Source organism: Dermacentor albipictus, chromosome 2 (genome assembly GCF_038994185.2).
Source record: "Dermacentor albipictus isolate Rhodes 1998 colony chromosome 2, USDA_Dalb.pri_finalv2, whole genome shotgun sequence".
Taxonomy (NCBI): domain Eukaryota; kingdom Metazoa; phylum Arthropoda; class Arachnida; order Ixodida; family Ixodidae; genus Dermacentor; species Dermacentor albipictus.
Genome location: NC_091822.1, coordinates 91,596,209 through 91,617,042, shown reverse-complemented (window position 1 = coordinate 91,617,042; position 20,834 = coordinate 91,596,209). Strand labels below are relative to the sequence as shown.

At 46.4% G+C, this 20,834-nt stretch overlaps 1 protein-coding gene and 1 pseudogene across 1 annotated transcript; one reads left to right on the top strand and one right to left on the bottom strand.

Moving 5' to 3' along the window:
• Positions 1 to 10,592: 10,592 nt before the first annotated feature.
• LOC135902727 (uncharacterized) lies at positions 10,593 to 18,487 on the bottom strand (annotated as a pseudogene).
• On the top strand, positions 11,504 to 16,227 carry LOC135902726 (uncharacterized; the record flags this gene model as incomplete). Its single annotated transcript, XM_070534698.1, has 4 exons — positions 11,504 to 11,824; positions 12,132 to 13,015; positions 15,224 to 15,304; positions 16,209 to 16,227. Coding segments are annotated over 4 exons (1,305 nt in total), but the record flags the coding sequence as incomplete, so codon positions are not given.
• Positions 18,488 to 20,834: the final 2,347 nt, after the last annotated feature.

Sequence of the window (20,834 nt, the reverse complement as noted above, 5' to 3'; positions counted from 1 at the left end):
ATGTGCAACTAGGATTTAAGTCTTGTAACCTTGCAGTCTGCGAGCGCCAATCCGACTCGGACTGAACAAGGTCTCAAAATGGGCAAATGAAAAATGGCTTCAAGCTAAACCCCCTTAAAAGCTTGTGTATTTTTTTCTAGAAAGAGAGGCTTGATGCAAGATCCTGATATTATGCCGCATGGAAAACACATACCACTCAACCCACAACATAATTGTTTAGGCATAATACTCGATTAAAAACTAACCTTCATTCCTCATATTCCTGAGGCTAAAAACACATGTGTATACATGCTAGTTGGACTGAACATGCGGCTGAAGTGTCCTGTTGGCTACTCACGGGAGCAGAGAGGGCTGAGCTTACTGGGTAATGTATTGATAGGTTTGCATCCATTGGAATTGAAGTAGTCTCTTTGACAATCGACGGTGCTGCATCCAATTTTACCATGGCTAAATGTCTAGGCGCAGAGCTGCGGCATAGCTCTGGGCCTTTTTCAGCAAGTTTCAAGAACCCAGATAACTTGTACAAAAGTGTGCATATTATTTTAGACGCCTGTCACATAGTGAAACTGATCCGCAACCCGTTAGCAGCCACAAGACACTTGGTTGATAATGACGGCAACTTCGTGAAGTGGGCCTACATAAAGACGCTTGATGCCTTGCAGCACGAGGAAGGGCTGCGGCTTGGTAATAAGATGACCAACGCCCATGTTCAATGGGAAGAACAAAAAATGAAGGTACGGCTTCCTGTGCAGGCTCTGAGCTGATCAGTAGCTGATGCCTTAGACTTTTGCGAGGACGTGCTGAAATTGCCACAATTCAAGGGAGCACGAGCTACTGCAAGGTTTATCAGAATTTTCGATCAGCTGTTCGATATTCTAAACTCCCGAAACCCTCTCGCCAAATCTTTTAAGGCACATGTGCTGAAGCAGAATGAGGCTTGCCGGAAGTTCTTCTCCAGGGCTCGGACATACATAACGTCACTCAAGGATCCGACAGGTCAGCTCGTCACAGAAGGACCAAGGAAAACAGGATTCGTTGGTTTCCTTGTTTGCATGGAAAGTGCTGGAAATATATTTGAACAGTTCCTGAACCAGGGGCCTCTAAACTACATGTTGACGCATAAGATGAGCCAAGACCATACTGATTCATTTTTTTTTGGTTGTGTGCGAGGTGGAGGAAGCTTCAACAATAACCCAACTGCATCTCCCTTTATGGCCTCGTATAAGCGCCTTCTTGTGCAAACGGAAGTGCAATCTTCAAGCTCTGGCAATTGTATGCAAGACTTTGTCTCCATCCTTAGCGGGTCAGTCATCGCTTAGGAAAGTGCCGACCAAGCCATCAATCACTATGGAGAGACGGTCATGATTACACACACCGCATAGACTTTCCTGAAAGTATCTCAGTGCTTACAAATTCAGTAGTGCCATATATTGCTGGCTTTCTTTCCAAAAAGGTTGCGGCAGGGTCTTTTTGCGAAGAGTGTGTGATGGCCCTCCAGTCAGAAAACCAAACAGCTCTTGTGAGACAAAAAAGCCGCTGCGGGCGTGTTTCACCATCACAGGACGTGCTATTGATTTGCACAGCGGCAGAAAAGGGGCCGCGCCGGCTTCAGGCTGAATGCAGGAACTTCAAGGCTATCCACTCGAAGTCAAAACATTTAGTATAGGAAGTGGTGCGCCAGGCTTCATATAAGTGGTTCTTTGCGCTAGATAATCACATCCTTGACTGCGACGCCCTGTACAACCACATCTACAACCTGTGCAAGAAGGTAGTGGAATTGTACATTAATATCAGGCTACACCACATGATTAATGAAAAAAACGAGCAATGTGTGCAGAAAAAGTCAGGCCCGTATTTTTTCCAGGCTAATAATATTCAAGAACCAATGAGAACGAATGGCATATTCGGCAGTGCTGTACACGCGGGAGAGAGCTGAAATAAACATTTTCTCACAAGTGTACAAAAATGGGCTTGTAAGTTGAAATCATACCGCGAAACAGACTTAAGTGAGACAAGCACGGCGTTGCGTGTGCGTTTGTCTTTTTCGTCCTTCACTGCTTTGCGCTATGATTCTGAGGTGAATGTTTTTTCTCGCGTCTTTTCTGGTGAAGCTTTAAAGTCGCCACATCTTGTTTACAGTGTCTCCCTTGACAGTGTAAAACCATGACTGTGGAGGATTCAGCGAGGGAACGGCCGCCCCCTCTAACCAAGAAATTTCGTCGAATGAATGAATGAATATATGATGTTTAATGGCGCAAGGGCCAGGTGTGGCCAAAGAGCGCCATGCTAGAGTTAATGAGTTCGCAGTGGACTAATGTGCTCTGTGAACTTAATGTGACGTAGCTGCAAAAGGCCCAAAAGTGTTGATATATATTCCATAAGATCTACGTGTAGTAAAATTTTGGAAATGATTATTGATGTGTACTATGAACATTAGAATGCATAAAGAAAGAAAGTCTGTGAGGTGCTAAAGTTGTCTAGAGTACTACTGCCTCACCAGAGCCCTTGAAAGCCAAGGGCCCAGAGGCATGTGCTTTACAAAGAAAACTATCGTAGAAGCATCCTCTGGAAAGAGGATACGCTACGAAATCAATGGGCTTGTGACATGAAGCACATCTTTCAAGAACGCGAGGACTGCTTTCGTCTTAAAAAGCGGTTCGTCACCAAGGAACATAGCAGGATGCAGGGGAATACAATGGCGGTATGCAAAAGGGAAACGTTTCCTCCTGTCTCTTTCGGCTTCCCGGGCACTCCAGGAAGACATGGAGGACGGTCCACCGGTCAAGAGAAAGTTGTGAGTGCCAAATGTGTGTCCTATTCTCAGTCTAGTAAATAGACATCGGTTCTTCGTATTTTCCTGGTTGGGTGCCAGGAACCTAACTTCGGTTTAACTAGGTGATGCTTATTACTTGTTTCTGCGTCCCACAAGCGTTGCCAGTGGCTTCGGAATTTGTTTCTTAGGAAAGGCTTCATGTCTGTGGCAGGCACAGCAGCAGAACGAATTCCTTGCGATACCATTGATTTTGCGATCTCGTCGGCAAGCACATTTCCCTCGATTCCTCTATGGCCAGGAACCCAGCATATTACTGCATGCCTATGTGATAAGTAGACGTTCCATAAGGTGAGTAGAGTTCATTGAAGACAGGATTCGTATGCTTTTGAAAAGAAATGAGTGCTTTTACAAGACTTAACGAGTCTGTGAATATAATGGCTTTGTCAAGTTTCAGTTTCTTTATATGTTTTACTGCATACAGTACTGCGAAGACTTCTGCAGTGAAGATATTATTGCGAAGCAATACTACTTTAGGTCGCACTTCAGACCGTTCCGTGGGGAGGCGGTGGTAGGCACCATTGACCTTTAGCGTGACCTCGCTGGGTGACGTCACACCACGTGACCTGGAGTGACGTCACACCAGCTATGTAAAAACGGGGCCCGATCTCACGCCGTCGCGAAGCGAGGTGGCAGCCACCAACGGCGGCCTAACTCCCGCTCCTCTCACCAGGGGCGCTACGGTCGGTGTGACGTCACACCAGCTGTGTAAAAATGGGGCCCCATCTCACGCCGTCGCGAGGCGAGGCGGTAGCCACCAACGGCGGCGTAACTCCCGCTTCTCTCACCAGGGGCGCTACGGTCAGAGTGACGTCACACCAGCTGTATAAAACAGCTCCGCTCCTCTCGCCAAGGCAGTCATACAGCCAGATGTTACGATGGTGCCTACGAACAAGGCAGCTCGGCAGAATGCAAAGAGGAAGCATCAGCGAGCTACGGAGACGGAAGAACGAGAAGAACGACTTTCTAAGCGGCGTTCCCAGTATGCAGCTCGGCGACAACGTGCAACCTCCTCTGTGGAAACAGCAGAAGCAAAGGAAGAAATTATGAGTTTGCCCGACAGTGAGTCTCCTTCTACTAGTTCAGAACGCTGGAACGCGACTAAACGGCAGAGGCGTGTCCAAGAAACCCTGGAACAGCGGCAGCAGCGGCTCGAGAAGGAAAACGAAAAGCGAAGAAAACAGCGGGCAGAAGAAACACCCTAGCAGAGACAAGAGCGTTCGAAGACAGGAGAAATCTCCCACCAAGGCTGGCCCGACTCAACCCGAAGGACACATTGCAGTAGAACGACGTGAAGACCATGCGAGAAGAGTAAAGGAGTTTGAGACGGTAACGCGTGAATTCAACACGGCCTGCAAACACCAGCTGTACATTACCACTATAACCAAACATGATATAACATAGGTTGGCTATTCACACAAGGTTAACCCTTGCTGCCTGGAAAAATTGGAAGTAAGCGGAAGCTAGGAGAAGACAGGAAAGACGAAAAGTGAGAGAAAGACGGAGGCTAGAGGGAGACAGAGACAGGAAAAGACAACTACCGATTTCCCCCGGGTGGGTCAGTCCGGGGGTGCCGTCTATGTGAAGCAGAGGCCAAAGGGGTGTGGTGTTGCCTCCACCGGGGGGCCTTAAAGGTCCAAACACCCAGCATCAGCTCAACACCCAGGATCCCCCTTTCCCCAGACACGGCTCAGCCGCGCACGGCTACACGCGGGAGGGTCCAACCCTCGTGTGCTCGGGTACGTGGTGTCGCAACACACCAAATGCCTGCTGACGCAGACGCCCTTGCGGGGGAAATTTTGTCGAAAGCTACAGAAAAGCGCACAGAATCTAACATAGCCGACCCCTCTCAGCGAGGAATTCTGTCTAAAAACTACAGAAAAGCGCATATATTCTAACATAGAAAGTAAGAAATGCATTGCGTAAATAAGGCAGTCTATCGCCCCCTCGAAAAGTCGCTCATAAATCCGCTCCAGATCTGGAAATACGACGGCTGAATGAAGCTACCAGTGCGCTGGACAGGCTTTCTTGCCCATGGAAAGATGGCCGCCGCAGGCTTCACCTCCGCGCGTACGCTGGTATAGGCAAACTCCACTCCGGCAAATCTATATATAACCTCCTTGGGGTAACCCTACACGAGAAAGCATGGGACGCTATTCTGGACATTCCGCCATTTTCTTCTATGCGTAGACGCAACGCGAATAAAATGGCGCTGATGGCTCCATTTCGCTTTCGTAATGTGACGCCAACTTGACGTTTTGCCTAAGAAACTGAAATGAAGGCGTTGAACGTAAGGTTCTTGGTAAAGCAACACCGTTTTCCTCCGCAGTAAAAATAAAGCAGCTAGCTAAAAGCGCATGATAGACCATTTCTGAAATCACGGCGCCGCGAGAAAACCTAGCGGGCGCGCGACGCATTATGGGAACAGTGAGCGAGCGCCGACCAACCGCCCGTCTTGGCTGCCTCCTGCGTTCGCATAGCTGCGGTGTGTGTGTGTGTGTGTGTGCGTGTGCGTGTGTGTGTGTGTGTGTGTGTGTGTGTGTGTGTGTGTGTGTGTGTGTGTGTGTGTGTGTGTGTGTGTGCGCGCGTGCTCCGTTTGGTTTGAGATTTCGTGTACTTTTTGGTGGTGGGCGGTTGCAGGTGCGTTATATTAACTGTTACGTGCCTGTCGGTTACTTAGTGACCTCAGCCACTACTGCGCGCGATGTCGTCGATGTGCCGAGGCGGCGGTCAGACTTGTTGTGTGCCTGGTTGCGACAACACGCTGAAAGACAAGAACCTTTCATTTCACGCGTTCCCTGCAAATGAAAAAGAAAAAGAGGAGTGGGTGAGAAGAATCAACCGCCAAGGAAGTGCTGGTCGCTTCTCTTTGTGGCAACCATCTAAGCACCACCGGATATGCGGAGCTCACTTCAACGCAAGTGGACGCCGTGGTTATCTGGACCGGCTGCCAACAATTTTCCCCAATAAAGTCATCAATCAACTATTTCATTCCTTTAATACCGGTAAGTATATATATTCAGACGGTTATTGCATGTTATCATAACTTCCAAATATTTTCCAGTCGCGAAACGCAAGAAGACGAGCTCCCAAACTGCCTCTGCCAGCCCGGTGCTCCTTTTGAACGAGTTGGATATCGGCTGTGTAGTTGACGTGCCCCAATGCGATCAACGTAAGAGACGCTTTAACTGTGCCATCTTTTTTCCGAGGCTTCGGCTTTGTGTGTACGCATTTTCACGAAAATGTATTATACGCAGAAAGCGACGTTGTTTCCCAGGAGCCCACCCAGCTGACCTTCGGTGCACCGGCTTCGCCTCGCACGGAAACGGAAGGTTAGTGAGAATTCAAAATTCTCGCTTTCTGCATTCCACTATGAAAACTTATTTTTTGCATTTAACGGACCCCTATCGCGCCCACGGATGCCGGGGTCCACGGGTGCTGTGGCAACCAGGATATTAATAGCGAGCGACTTAGTGAAAACTGACGAAACTTTTTCCCGCGAAACCAGTTTTTCGCAAGCTTTTGCAGCTAGCCTTGGGAAGTCTGAATGTTAGGAGCGGCAGAACCTCATGTGTTCTGTGAAATAAATGTCATCAGTGATTTGTACCGTCCATGTGTTATTACTTCAGCGAGTTTTCTGATAAACGTGGTACCTCTTCCACCAGTGCACGCATCGTGAAACTTACCCATTTCATTTCTTTCACCTCGATATTATTCCCTTTACCCCAGCTGGGAAAAATGACGCAAAAGTCAGGCTATCCAAATGTAGTGCAAATTTGGCGGAACAATACACTGGTAGCACAAGCTGCAATGTCGTCGAACTGCATGCTCAGGAGGGGCACAGACAGCTCATGAGGTTTACGAGTATAACTGGATAGCATTAATCTGGGCTTGCTGGTTGGTAAGCAGCTTGCACAGGTGGATCAGTGGAGTGAGAGTTGGGCTTTATGGCTTTGGCATCCTGGTTCTTTGTTGTCTTTATATCAATGTAAGCCGGGTGCAAAGGTTCAGAACACACATTGTGGGCTGAAGTGACTATTTCAAACCCTGAAATCTGCATTAAAGCAGGGCCTAACCGTTCGCAAATCAATAAGCAGTTCATTTTGTTTAGGTGCCGACTAATCGTACTCCATGGGGCCTCCAGACGCAGCATCTGCTGCCACACGAAGAAAAGCAACCACCTTCTCGAAGTCTGTGGAAAACTCGAGCATGAAAATAGCTTGCTCCGCAAAGACAAATCTGTGCTCCAGAAAGAGGTTGAGGATCAGAAGGCTCAGTTGCACGATGTGAAAGTTGAGGCGCTCAAAGAGAAACTGAAACTGAAAGATCCTGTCTCCAAAGTTCACGATTTTGTTTCAGATGAGAAACGACTCGTGTTTTATTCGGGGTTTAACTCCTTCAAAAAATTTGATGCGTTTGTGGAACATGTTGAAGCATGTACGAGGAACTGAAAACGGGTGCTGGCAGGCCACCAGCACTGACAATGAAAGAACAGCTCATTGCAGTGCTTTGCAGGCTCAGGGTTGGGTTACTGGAACAGAATTTGGCATATCGCCTGAAAGTGTCTCTGTCGAACGTGAGTGCTATGTACACATTTTGGGTTAATTTTTTGTTTGAAATGCTAATCCAGATACCAATGTGGCCATCCCGTAATACAGTGGACCTATTCATGCCACACAATTTTAAAGAATTGTACCCATCTACACGCATTGTACTGGACTGCACAGAAATTCTTATCGAGAACCCGTCTGACTACATTACACAGAGCGACACTTTGAGCTCGTATAAAGGACACAACACCGCAAAAGGGCTCATTGGCATCACTCCGAACGGCTTAGTTTCTGTCGTGTCTAATCTTGCTCCTAGAAGACTTTCTGATCGAGAAATCACAAGACACAGTGGCCTGTATGAGTTGCTCAAGGAAGGGGACAGTGTAATGGCGGATAGAGGATTCCTCATTGAAGATGACCTCCGTCAGCTTGGAGTCGAAATAAACATGCCACCTATGTTGAATGGACGCTCGCAGCTGTCACTGGCAGAGGAGTTAGCAACACGGCAGATAGCCAGTTTGCGAATCCATGTTGAGCGTGTCATCATGAAAGTTAAGAACTTTAGAATACTCCGTGCTGTTTTTCCTAATGTTATGGCAGAGAAGCTGAACAAGATATGGAAAATTTGTTGCTATCTCAATAATATCATGCATGAGCCCATTCTAAACCGATGAGCGATGGTGGTGTTTTTAGTGTTTCGTACGTTGTGCATGATCTACTGTAATGCAGGGGTGCTCAAACTTTTTAGCCTTTTCAGTTGAGGAAAGACCAACCTTATTTGGCTAAAATGGAGCCGGCTCCTAACATGTTTCATTTCTGTTTTGGCCAGCTTCGGTCACGGAGCCTGTATTGAAAATATTTGCCTTATGGGGGTTTAATGTCCCAAAGGGACTTACGCTATGAGGGACGCCGTAGTGAGGGGCCCCGGAGATTTCGACCACCTGGGGTTCTTTATGGTGGATCCACACGACGGACGAAATCCGTCCTTCTCGCGACGGACGGCGCATCACGTGACTACGCGTCACGGATTTGTGCCGTCCGCGCGTGGTCCGCGACCCCCGCGGACGGAAAATGCCGAGCTATTTTTCGCATCCGGATTTTGGGGGTCGAATGCTGCGGATTTAGCCTAACATGCTCTACAGTCTGGCAACAAGCGCGGCTTTGGGATCTTTCTGTGACAGCTTCATCGCTGCTGACATCATTCGTGTCTGTGCGCGCGCGACTCTATACACGAGGCACTGAAATGAACCTGAGCGACGACGCAACTTTTTGTTTTTACACCTGGTAGAGCAGTTCCCCGCGTTGTGGGACATGACGCTCACCGAATACGCCGACACTAAAGCCAAGGAGACGATTTGGCGGCACATCGCCAGCGAAATGGGCCTGGAGTGGCCAGCGCACGGGCCATACGACACCCAGTAAGTAGCCTTAACTATATATTTGGGCGCTGTCACGTGGATAGACTTCGTGTACATAGCGTTGGACACGTCGGCGTCTAAAAGTGACAGGATTGGTTTGATTACTGCCAAACATACTGTTGCAGCAGAGGCACGGTCGCTCGATAAAAACGCAAGGTTTGATCAAGCGCCCGTGGCATAGATCCCAAACGCTGTTACTAGCGGATGCCGACATCCCTGGCCACCGACGCTAGTCATACGCAATATTGCGGCGAAAATGAAGATATTCGCGGAAGTAGCCGTCGAAGAATAGCACGTATACGTCTGCGTACTGTAATGTGGAAGGCGTTGTGGAATAATCAACGTTGTCTATACGTGTGACGTCGTTCCCACGAAAAAGTGATTTATTTATTTTTATTTGTATATATTGCAGTCTATACAGACCAAGCAAGTGGACGTATTTCTGCAAACACTCATTTAAGACAGGAATAATATGTGTTCTTGTAGACATATGGAACAAAAAAGGAAGAGAAAAAAAATAAAGAAAAAGAACAAGTTCGTCTTCTTGTACTCTAATAAAGGACGATATTCACACTATCAGAAAGATGCACTGGGAAAGTCAGTCATGTCATATGATGACATGGCGACTGACATAACACAGCGAAATTTTTATCTGGAACTAATAAATATGTTTTCATTTACAGAAGCCCTACGACGCTTCATTGACAACAAGAGACGCATCTACCGCTTGGAGAAAAAGAAGGTGGAGGCAACAAGGAGCGGAATGGCATGCTCAGATGTTTACCGAGGCCGCTGGCGCTTATATAACATTCTCAAATTTCTGGACGCGGCGAAAGTGCCCTGCCGGCGTTCGGTGAGTGGTGAAACTCACCAAGCTATGCCGAAGAGCTCAGAGGTAAATTTCCTTTTTTCGTCTGTGTGATAAACCGCTTCTGCTAGGTGAAATATTGGAAGATATGTGCTATTTAGTAAGATGTTACAATAGCAAGATGCCGTAATACGTGTCCATTAACATATCTTGTTAAGCATATTGAAGTAGCTCCAAATGCTGTTAGGTGTAGATGAGATATGATAATAGTTTTGGTACTTAAGTTCAAATTTTGCATTTTTGTTTGTGTGCTGCAGTAATAAGTTATTGCTTGCAGATAATTACTATATAAGTTTTAGTTGCAAACGATCCTCTTGTTGTCTGAAAAGAAACTGATAAATTGTGGAAGTGCAAGAGGCTTAATACATTATTTTCCTTACTACAGACAGCCCAAGTCAATGAGACTCCAGATGCTACAGATACAGAGACCACAGCCCTGGACGATGACAGCAGTACCGTGGCTGACATACCGATTGGCAAGGCATCTGCTGCAACCTTTCGTTCAACAGTGGGCAGGAAGCGACGACAATCTGCTATGTCGTCAGCTGATATGTGGACACAGAGGCAGAATGTGCTACAAAAGATAGCAACCAGCATCGACCAGCCAGCAAAAGCTACACAATCCGAAGATGCAGCTGAATGCTTTGGGAAGTTAGTTGCTGCGCATATGCGCCTCGTTCCAAAGGCTGACATTATCGCATGCGAAACGGCCATACTGAAGACTCTGGAAAATTATGTGGACAGAACTTAGTGAGGAAGCTTGTGTGACATCAACTCAAATGACAAGTTATTAGAAACTCAGTTGTAATTTGAATAAAACACTTTTTGTTTGTATTCTAGCAGTTCACATGTCATTCCCATAGTTAAAAATGCCGACAATTTGGCAGGGCACAAGACGATTTCTCCCTTATAATATAGACAGCATGTTCAATTTCACAAAACAAGTTTAATGCATGATACAGCATAATACAAGTGCACCTTGCATTGCCTCTATACAACCTTAAGGTCTTCTGTATGCGTTTGCATCCAAGTGCGCTGATTGCTGCTGCCATGACACAGCACCCCTGCCATTTAAAAATGCACATAAACTCTCTCGCACTGCAGAACCAACAGCATTAATTCTTCCACGGGAACTGGGCTGCGCAGAGAACAGTGATCCGGTAGACGTCTCAGGACTCGAGTCAATAGAGTGCAAGTCAGTGGCGAGAAAGTTGTGCAATACACATGCGGCATTTACCATTGCTATCACCCTTTCGGGCTCAGCATTGATTACAGTTTGCAGAAATCTGAATCGATTTGCAAGTACTCCAAAGGCGTTCTCAACGACACGCCGAGCCCTGGATAACCTGCAATGTAAACACTAATCGTTATGTTTCATATCTGTTACACCACTCGAGAAGATGACAGCAGGCTTTAACTACCACTAAATCTTACAATGTGTAAAGTGTCCCCAGTGGTTTGCTTGCCCCAACCCAGCAAATGCATTAATTACACTGGGTCATCTCCAAGCTTTCTATTATTTCATAATTGCGACAATTCCGGAGTTACCACGTGTTCGATATCACCGTTACATTTCACATAGTGCCGCTTTAGTATAGAGGCATAACTTACCTGTAATTAAAGATTGTCTTCTCTTCTGTTAAGGAAGAGCCCCCATAGGGCTTCATCAAGTTTCTTCCTATACATAACTTTCACGTGACGTCACCTCCGTCGTCTGCACCGACCGCCCGCCATTGCTCGGTACCACGTTTGGATCGCTTGCTCTTTGCCTGTGAAGTACACCGCGTCCGTGACAGGCGTGTACGACGGTTGAAGCGTGGCGGTGCTAAGAGGAAAGTGTTCGGAGTTTTGCCCTGCGTACTTCGAAGGTCTTGTCGGCGCTACGCGGGCACGATACGAGACGAAGACGAAACTCTGCGACGGCGTGGAGCCTTACACACTGAGAGTCGGCGCGGATGCGACTGCAGATGTGGAGCTGCTGCCAGCTACAACGCAGGTGGACATAATCAATTACCTCGTTTTATCAACCAGCTACGTCACATTGCAGCAGATGAAGGTGTATAAATCGCTGGATGCACACAACTACTTCACCAGCGGCTGGGTGCGGAACATTGCAGCAATGCGGCTCCAGTCGGAGCGCGTCATCGTACTCAGCGAGGTAAGGCAACAGCGAATGAAAACACATTTTTGTGCACGAGGAAGCGTAGACGACAGCGAAATCTCTCGTTTTTATTCTACGATTCCATTCAGACGCAGCCGATTTGCCGCACTAGCTATTTCTGTTCAGTCTTTGTGCACAGAGCAGTTAAATGTAAACGTGGTGCAGCTTTTCTTAGGTGCCCAAGAGTAAAGTTCAGATTGCACGTTTAGATGCCGCAACCGCTGTACGAGCTTCGCGATAGGGTCATTAACCAAACAAAACTTTCGAAAACTAATTCTAAGCAACATTTCTTTTTTTTTTTCAGGTCAGCCATTCCCAGCGGCTTCGGGAGCCAAACCTGAAAGTGTGGTGCTTAGCAAACACAGATGGCAGCATTATAACAGCGCACTGCACCTGCATGGCAGGTGCAGGGGAAGCATGCTCGCACATTGGTGCTGTGCTATTTGCTGTAGAGACATCAGTGCGCTTAAGAGAAACGAGAACATGCACAGGAAGAAAAAATGCCTGGCTCCCAGCCAATTGCTCTGGCACACAGCCCAAGCGCCTAAGAGACATAGATTTCTCGTCATCCAAGATGAGGAAGAGAAAAATGGACTCGATTCACCTGCAGCAAGGTGTTGAAATCACATCAACGTGCCTCCCACAAGCCCTGCCACTAGCTCCTACTGAAGAGTCAATACAACTGTTCCATTCACGTCTTGCTGATGCTGGAGCTACACCAGCTGTCTTCATGGTCCACCCAAGGTACAGCGCTATGTTTGGGAAACCAAGAATGCTAGAACCACGTGTTCTGCGTGATCTCTCATTTGCAGAAGCTCGGTCTGAGGACTTGGAAACACTGATTAAACGGGGTGAGGACTTCCTTAGTGAGCTTCACATCAGTCAAGAAATGGTGGACCACGTCGAAAGTGCCACGAGAGGACAGTCAAGTTGTCCAAAGTGGTTTGTGTACCGTGCTGGCAGAATCACTGCTTCTGTGACAAAAAGTGTATGCTCGACGATCTTGAAAAAGCCTTCTATAAGTCTCTTGAAAAAAATATGTTATCCTGAGCAGCAGAAGTTCACCTCCACATCAACAACATGGGGATTGGAGCATGAGTGTGACGCAATCACGAGCTACATGTCTGAAATGAAGCGGCATAATGGTGACTTTGAACTCTTAAAGCCGGGAGTTTACTTGAGCACACAGTACCCATACCTTGCAGCGACACCAGATGCTTTTATCAGTTGCACATGCTGCGGCAAAGGCGTCGTTGAGGTTAAATGCCCGTACACACTGGCTAGGAGAGGAATACAAGAGGCGAGCAATGACCCAAATTTTTGTCTAGAGAATGTGAATGGAAAGCTGACATTGAAACGAACGCACCCATACTACTTTCAAGTACAAACACAAATGGCGGTATGCGAGACAACATATTGCGATTTTGTTGTTTGGACCCCATTGTCAGTGTACATAGAAAGGGTGGCCAAAGACAATACCTTTTTGAGCTCCATGCTGTCCTCTACAAAGAAATTTTTTACACAAGTGATCATGCCAGAACTGCTTGCACAGTATTTCACCAGGAAAAGTACAGAAAGCAGCCAAAATAGCAAAGAGGAAGCCTCGTACTGTTTCTGTGGAGGGCCTGAATCTGGCAAAATGCTGGCATGCGAATGCCAAAATTGCAAGTATGGCTGGTTTCACTATGTTTGTCTTGGTATTAAGAGGGCTCCAAAACAGAAACAGTGGTTTTGTGAGGACTGTGCCACTGGAAATAGCCAACAGAAAGCTACAAACCCCAACAGAGCTGCAGCACCATTCAGCTGCTTGTCAAACGTTGTCAAGACTACACCTGAAGCGGCCAGTACAGCGACAAGTGTAAACACAGGATAGCTTAGTGAAGTGAAGCCTTGTCGCCCGTTATGTATACAGCAACAAACATCAAGACTACACACTGTGAATTTTGAACGTACAGCTAGATCCACGTAAACAACTATTGCTAAATGAAGAATAGCTTTAAGTGTGTAAATGCATCAATATGAACTGGTATGCCATATTTATGTCCAATACCCATAATTCTAGCTTTCTTTTGCTGAAATTGAAAAAGTTTCAGAATAAGAAGTTATTCATAAACTTACTGTTATTATTTACACAATACTGCAAGCTACCATTTTGCAGTCAGGGCAGGAGTGGTTAATACTAAAACAATCAATATGGTATTGCAGAGGGTAAAAAGACCAATTGTACTCAAGAACGCAGTCAAATCTTATTTGGGGTGCGAAGGCACTTGCAACTAAGGGGACGAACAAGTACACACACATAAAGATCATTCAAACGACAAAATGTTCCTTGATAAGCAAGCAGCAAAAGTGCAGACTTTATTGTCAACGTACAGGAATCAGAAATTTGACTATGAAAAGAGAAGCTGTGTCACAACTACAGGGAGAATATGCACATGTTGCGACAACACACTGCAGATCAGATTCAGCACATATCTACAAGCACATGTTTGTTCGAAGATGCATGTGTGTAGGCACACACCAAGTGCTTGAGTGAATACTTGTGCGAATGTAAAAGCACTTGTGAAAAGTTCATACTTGTAAAAGAATGCCTTGAGTAAAACTTTGCAAACTGTCTACTGTGCAACATGCAGTTATTTACAATGCAATGGGAGAACAATGGAAGCAATCACTCAGTGAAATCACAAATAAAAATGCGCAATCAGCAAAGAATTGCAATCGGGGTCAGAAGACACGGATGGCAGTGAGACAACAAGGATGAGCGCTAACTTTCAACTGGGTATTTGTTCCCAGAAAAACATGTATTTGTAGGTTCGCACACCGATACGGCCCAATCACCGCACATGGAAACCAGCCGCTTCCAGGAACGCAAATTTGCTTGTCGTCAGAGCAACCGAAGGGGAACTGATGCAGGTATCAGCGGCCCTCGCTATCAATGCAGCTTCAACACATCTCATATAACTTCATCTACATTCCTATACAAAACAGAGCACTCTTAAACTCGCGGGATCGAATCCCGGCCTTGGCGGCTGCATTTCGATGGAGGCGAAATGCGAAAACCCCCAAGTACTTAGATTTAGGTGCACGTTAAAGATCCCCAGGTGGTCGAAATTTCCGGAGTCCTCCACTACGGCGTGCCTCATAATCAGAAAGTGGTTTTGGCACGTTAAACCCCCATAATTTAGAGCACTCTTAAACAAGGGTTTACACCCACAATCACCGCAATGCACAGACACATGACCATCCCTACATCGGTTCAATTTTTTGTTATGTTATTTTAACCTATCGTGCAGGCATCTCTCCGACTGCCCAATGTAAACCTTCCCACACGATATGGCAAGGCGATGCACCACATTCTTTGTGCTATGACCCCCATTGCTGTATGTAACCAACTAGTCCAAGCCCATACAACAAGAATGTCCGCAAGGCTGTTCACGAGGGCAGTTCTGGATTTGCAGGAACTACCGATGGACAAAGGTTGGTGAGGGCACAGCAAACTGTTACAATCTTATCAAGTGGTGTGAATGCGTGTCCTGCCTTGCTAGCCACGTAGTGAATTGGCTGGACCGCTTTCATTATCAAATATTTGTTCCGCACAAGCCCTATCACCCGTTCTACATGAATGCGAACATTGGCCAGTTTTCTCGTGTTTTCTACATCCAGCGCAGTAAGTTGTTTCTGGCCTCTAGTGAAAGCAGGGATATGGAGTTTAGCACAGTACAACCCTAAAGTGTCTGCAATGTCAAAACCTCTGTCAGCTAAAACAACATCCCCTTGTGACAAATATTCCAAAATGCCACAATGTTCGGTTATGTGCTTATCGCTAGCTCTGCCTCCCCAACCTTCAGAAATGTATGTAATTACACCTTGTGGACAGATGCCAATTAAAAACTTGGCAGTGTTGCTGTTCTTATAGTTTGACCAAGTCTCGCTTCTTGGCTGCAAGGATGATGGTCTTTCAATTTTGATCTCAAAGCAGTCAATTATGACTGCCACTTTTGAGCCAAATGATTCAAAAAACGCTTGTGGCATTGTCCTTTGTATGTCATTTCGTGACGGCCACACGATTTGTGACCTCAGCCTTGAAAAGGCAGCATCCAGCCACTTCTCAAAAATTCTGCTGACGGTAGCGCATGAAATGTGAAACCTGTAGGCAAGATCCTGGTGCGGAAAGTTGAACTTAAGTATCATTAAGAAAATAATGAACTCTTGAAACTTTGGCAACCCATTTTGCGGCGTATGTTTTACAGCCGACTCGACCAGTTGGAATACAGCATGCAAGACCGAATAGTTTATTAGTCCTGAGTAAAAGGCAACTTTGGCGTCATCTTGACGCAGAGATGCTTCCGTAACTTCAAGCAATTCTTTTTGCTTTTTTAAGGTGCACTATTCAGAAGTAAGTCTCTTGTTGTCTGCCTCAAGTGCTTGGATGTTTTGCCCCGTTAAATCTGTCTGCACACCAATATCACCTGCAAAAGAAGAAAAAAAAAATGTAAACCAAATTTCAAGTGATTAACAGTAGGTAGTATCACAAAATTTTTTTGCAAACTTACGTCTGCGTGGTTCTGAGTCCACAGTAGAAACTGGAAGCTCCATTCGACATTCTGCCTCATTTTCCGAGCTTGCACCGCTTTCGGGAAACTCGATCCCCGCGGGAGACTGTTGCGCTGCTACGCTGGCTTCGACAGCATCGTTTTCTTTCATTTTTTGGCTGCGCTTCTTCGATCGCTGGAACCTCGCTTCGTTGGTCAAAGGTCTTTCACCATCGTAACCCAGATGCTGCATTGGTGCCCAGTCAGGGTTTGCCTCATCCATCAACTGGGAAGGCTTGCCTGCAAATATTTAGAGCCATCGCGAAACCTCCCAATGTAATGATCACATTGGGTGGCGAGACTTCGAGCTGCCGACACGAAAGCACCCATGTTTTTACACGGCACATAACGACGTTGCACAGGCAGCGTTTTAAGAATGAGCAGAAAAAAGTGAGCAGCGTACGTAAACGGCAGTCAAGAACTGCTGGCGTGCAGCGAAAAAAGCGAAATTCGTACGTAAACAGCAATCAGGAATTCCTGGCGTGCAGCGTACAGTAACAGAAGCGAGAGAAAGATCCGCGTACGTAAACAGTGGACGAGATCTACTGCGTGCGAGCATCGCAATCAGCGGCATGGCTTGCCTATATCGGTCTGTAAATGCATGCGGGTGTGCCTTTTCCTTACCTGTGATGAAGTGGCGACCGCAGACACGGACGTTTTCAAGGTTCTTCAAGTCGCTCCTATTAATGCGAGCAAGCCAGAGGCTCCTGCGCTTTTCGGAGCGAATCCTCGTTCTCTCACACTGCCGAGTTATTATTTTAGGCAAACTGTGTAATCCTACGCTCGAGCCAGTGCAGCTGGGCCTCTTAGCACTCTTGCTTCTTGTTCGGCAACCATATATTGCGCATATAGGCATTATTTCGAATAAAGCAAGGACTACGGAAAGACGCAAACACAGTCGTCCGTACGGCTGCCGGTTCGGTTGGTACTAAGCAATGGCGGACGCGGTCACGGAAGCTGCCGGAAGTGACGTGCGTGCAAGTTATGTATAGGGAAGGCGTCATCTGCGACGAACACGGGTGGCAGGAGCACATCGGGCGAGCATGCGACCTTCACAAGTTCTGGAAGACCAGCCGTCATGTTTGATACACGTGCTTGTAGCGGCGTCGTTTGCCAGACGCCCGCATCTCCTTGTGAGCCGGGTGCACCAACATCCGTGTACAAAAACTTGTAGTTGGCATCAACGACGGCAAACAGTATAATGCTGAAGCTCTTCTTGTAATTTCTGTACACTGTTCCAGAATTCGCTGGCTTCGTAATTAGTACATGTTTCCCGTCCACGGCTCCAACGCAGTTTGGAAAATTCCAGTTTTGATTGAAACCTCCGATTACATCTTTCCACTCATCTTCGGTGCATGGCCTTTTCAGGAAGTCATTTTTCATCTCTTCATAAATCACCGTACACGTTTGGTGAATATCATTTACACTGGAGTGGCCGAGCCGAAATTGTCGACTTAGAGAAAAAAGAAAAGCATATCATCAGTAATTAGCAGAGAAATTCTGAGGCAACGAACTTTTACATCAAGGATGGCCAAGCTGTTAAGAAAGCTTTCGTAGCCTTACTATTTTGCTACTTCCTGAAATCTGACGACTTTGCAGGCACTTCACAATAGACGGTGCAATTCCTTCTCTACCCGCGAGCATTTTTCAAACTGCGCGCGTAATTTAAACCCAGGAGCCTGAGATACAACGCATAGGAGCGATGTTTTCAGTGGAAATGAAAAAACGTGAGGCACTTGCCTGGAGCGAGGTATCGTAGCGTCACCTGTAGCCTTGTTTCCGCTGGTATCGCTCGCCGCATCACGGTGTCCTGCCTTCCTATGCGAGGTCCCACACGCGACAGCTATTGAAGAAACTGCTCTCTTGTCACTCGAAGCAGCCTCCGGTATTCTTCGATGTCACTCACCAACACCTCTTGGTAGAAGTTGTTTTGCATACCGAGATGCTTGTTGGCGATATAGTCCTTTAGCCAACAAGACCTCTTTCGGTGAAACAAATACTCGTCATCATCCAATTCGGACAAAACAACAGCCATTGCGGCCAACCGTCGTTTTCTTTCGACCTCCATCTTCATTCAGAGTGAAAAACACGCATGGAAGTCTTTGTTACACTGATGGCGCCATCTAGAGTGAGTAGAAACAAGCAAACATTTGCAACTTACGGCCACTGAGATCCGCTCGGGCCACCACAACATCTTTGAGGCTATGTTCAGCCAATACAGCCACTCTTAAGCCTACACGCAGAGAATCTGAGTACGGCTTTCGAAAACGGTGCCTACTCATCACGAATAAATTGCTGTCGAAGCTTCTGGACACACATTTACACCAAATACAAGCCTCCGTTTGAAAGTTACGGGCCACACAATAGACGACGACGACTTGACAGGTTCGAGGCGGGCGGGGGTCACTTCGGGCGGTGCCGCCATCTTTATTTTTCCGGCGCGGTCGTCTGCTCACTCCGTCCGTCGTCTGGATGCGCTTCGCAGCCGGACGGGCGGCGGAATAAGCGTCCGCGGGACGGATTTGCGCGGAGTCGTCCGTCGTGTGGATCCACCGTGCACTGACATCGCACAGTACACGGGCCTCTAGAATTTTGCCTCCATCGAAATTCGACCGCTGCGACCGAGACTTGAATAGGTGTTGGCCGGCATATGTAAAAGGGGTACGCAAGCTGCACAGCACCTGAACAAATACATAAATTCAGTTATGACTGGCTGTATAGTGAGATAGCAGTAAGCAGCTAGAGCATTAGTCCCAAATCAACTGGCTAAGGCGGATGAAGACATGCATGAACATAGGTGCTCGGCGATTCTAGGAAGTGTTCCAAGAAACCCAAGAATTCCACAAAACTCAGTTTGAGAACCTCTGCTGCAGTGCTAGGCATTGAACTTGCGCTAAAGTACAGTACTTCATGTACAGCAGACTAGAGCATTTCTTGCTCTGCTGAAGTAAACCTGAAGTCACTGAACAGGCTATGTAGCGCTGCAATGCCTTATTTCTTTGTCGGTGTTGTGCAAATGATTGGAGCATAGAATGTGGCAGTTCTATATCTGAGTGACGACTAAAAACCAAATCAACAGTCTCATTGCTGAGCTACACAGACAAGATGGAAAGTTGGTGTTTGCAGCCATTGACTTTTCTACCACAGATTTTGTTTCCTAACACTTTGGAGTGAAATCTGTAAAGTGAATTTCACTTTGTCATTTTCACATGTGTTTGTGACGTGCTCATTTTTCAAAAAATTGTGATATGTACATGTATTGTATATTTGTGTACTGTATATGTAAAAAAAAATTGTATATATATGCGAGTATTTATAGGCAATGAAATTTGAGACCTTTATTACAAACTCTCATGTAATGTCTTGCATGGAATACTTGAGGAAGAACTTATATAAATAACTGCTATCGCACTCAGTATCAGTATGCAATACTCGAGATGCGGCAGGTTCGAGCTTGGTCGTCAAAGCAATGCGAGCCCAGTGCTGCTCGAAACTTGTGCATTAGCCCCTAAGAGCAGAGATGAAGTATGCTGAATGTGCACCTCGGGCACTCTCTATGACGGCACACTGATTTACTGTAAAGCATAAACCTTCGTTGGTTCACCCCACGTATGTTACAAGTCGTACCGAGTGCAAGAGTACCTACACTACGGAGAACACACTTGTCACTTCGCAAACATTTTGCTTGCAACTTTCAATGCGGTTTCCTTACAGAGACCAATGTTAAGTCACTATCATCATCAAGTATTGGAAATGTTGAAGTACGCAGCTGCCCAGATTCCTGGGTCTAAGAGTGCATTATGTATGTGTTCAATGACAAGGCAGCAATACAAGTGGTGCTGGACATTTACTTTTTACACACCGATTAGTTGCATACACATTTAAATAGGTGGTGGCAACACATACGCGTGGCCATAACTATATTACACAGAAAAACACTTTCTTCGTTTCTTCATGGAGACTAATGCAATACAAGATATTTAAAAACCAAATAGATGTAAGTATGAACACATGCCAAAGCATGTTATGAGTCCGAGCATCTTTGTCCTGCAGACCAATGTGACTTAAATAAGTCGTTGAAATTCACACACAAGCACAGTGCTCTTGCTTGTTCTTGAAACATTCCAGAAGCCGTGGCAACATTTGGGAAATCCAAAGCGAGCTGTCAAATGTGATCCTCTGAAGAGTGCAGTTTGTGCCATTATCAACCACAAAGTCACAACAGGAGAGTCCAGTCAAAGCCATTTCCCCTGGACCTGGTAGAAGTGCTTGCGGGTCGGTTTAAGAACTCCGCTCTTCAGGTAGGATGCCGTATTCACAGCATTTTCTAATTCATAACCCCGTTTCTTGGCAGCTGAGAGGGTCTTAACTTCAAGGAGACCAAAATCTCCTCCCTCGTCTACAACACGGTCTGG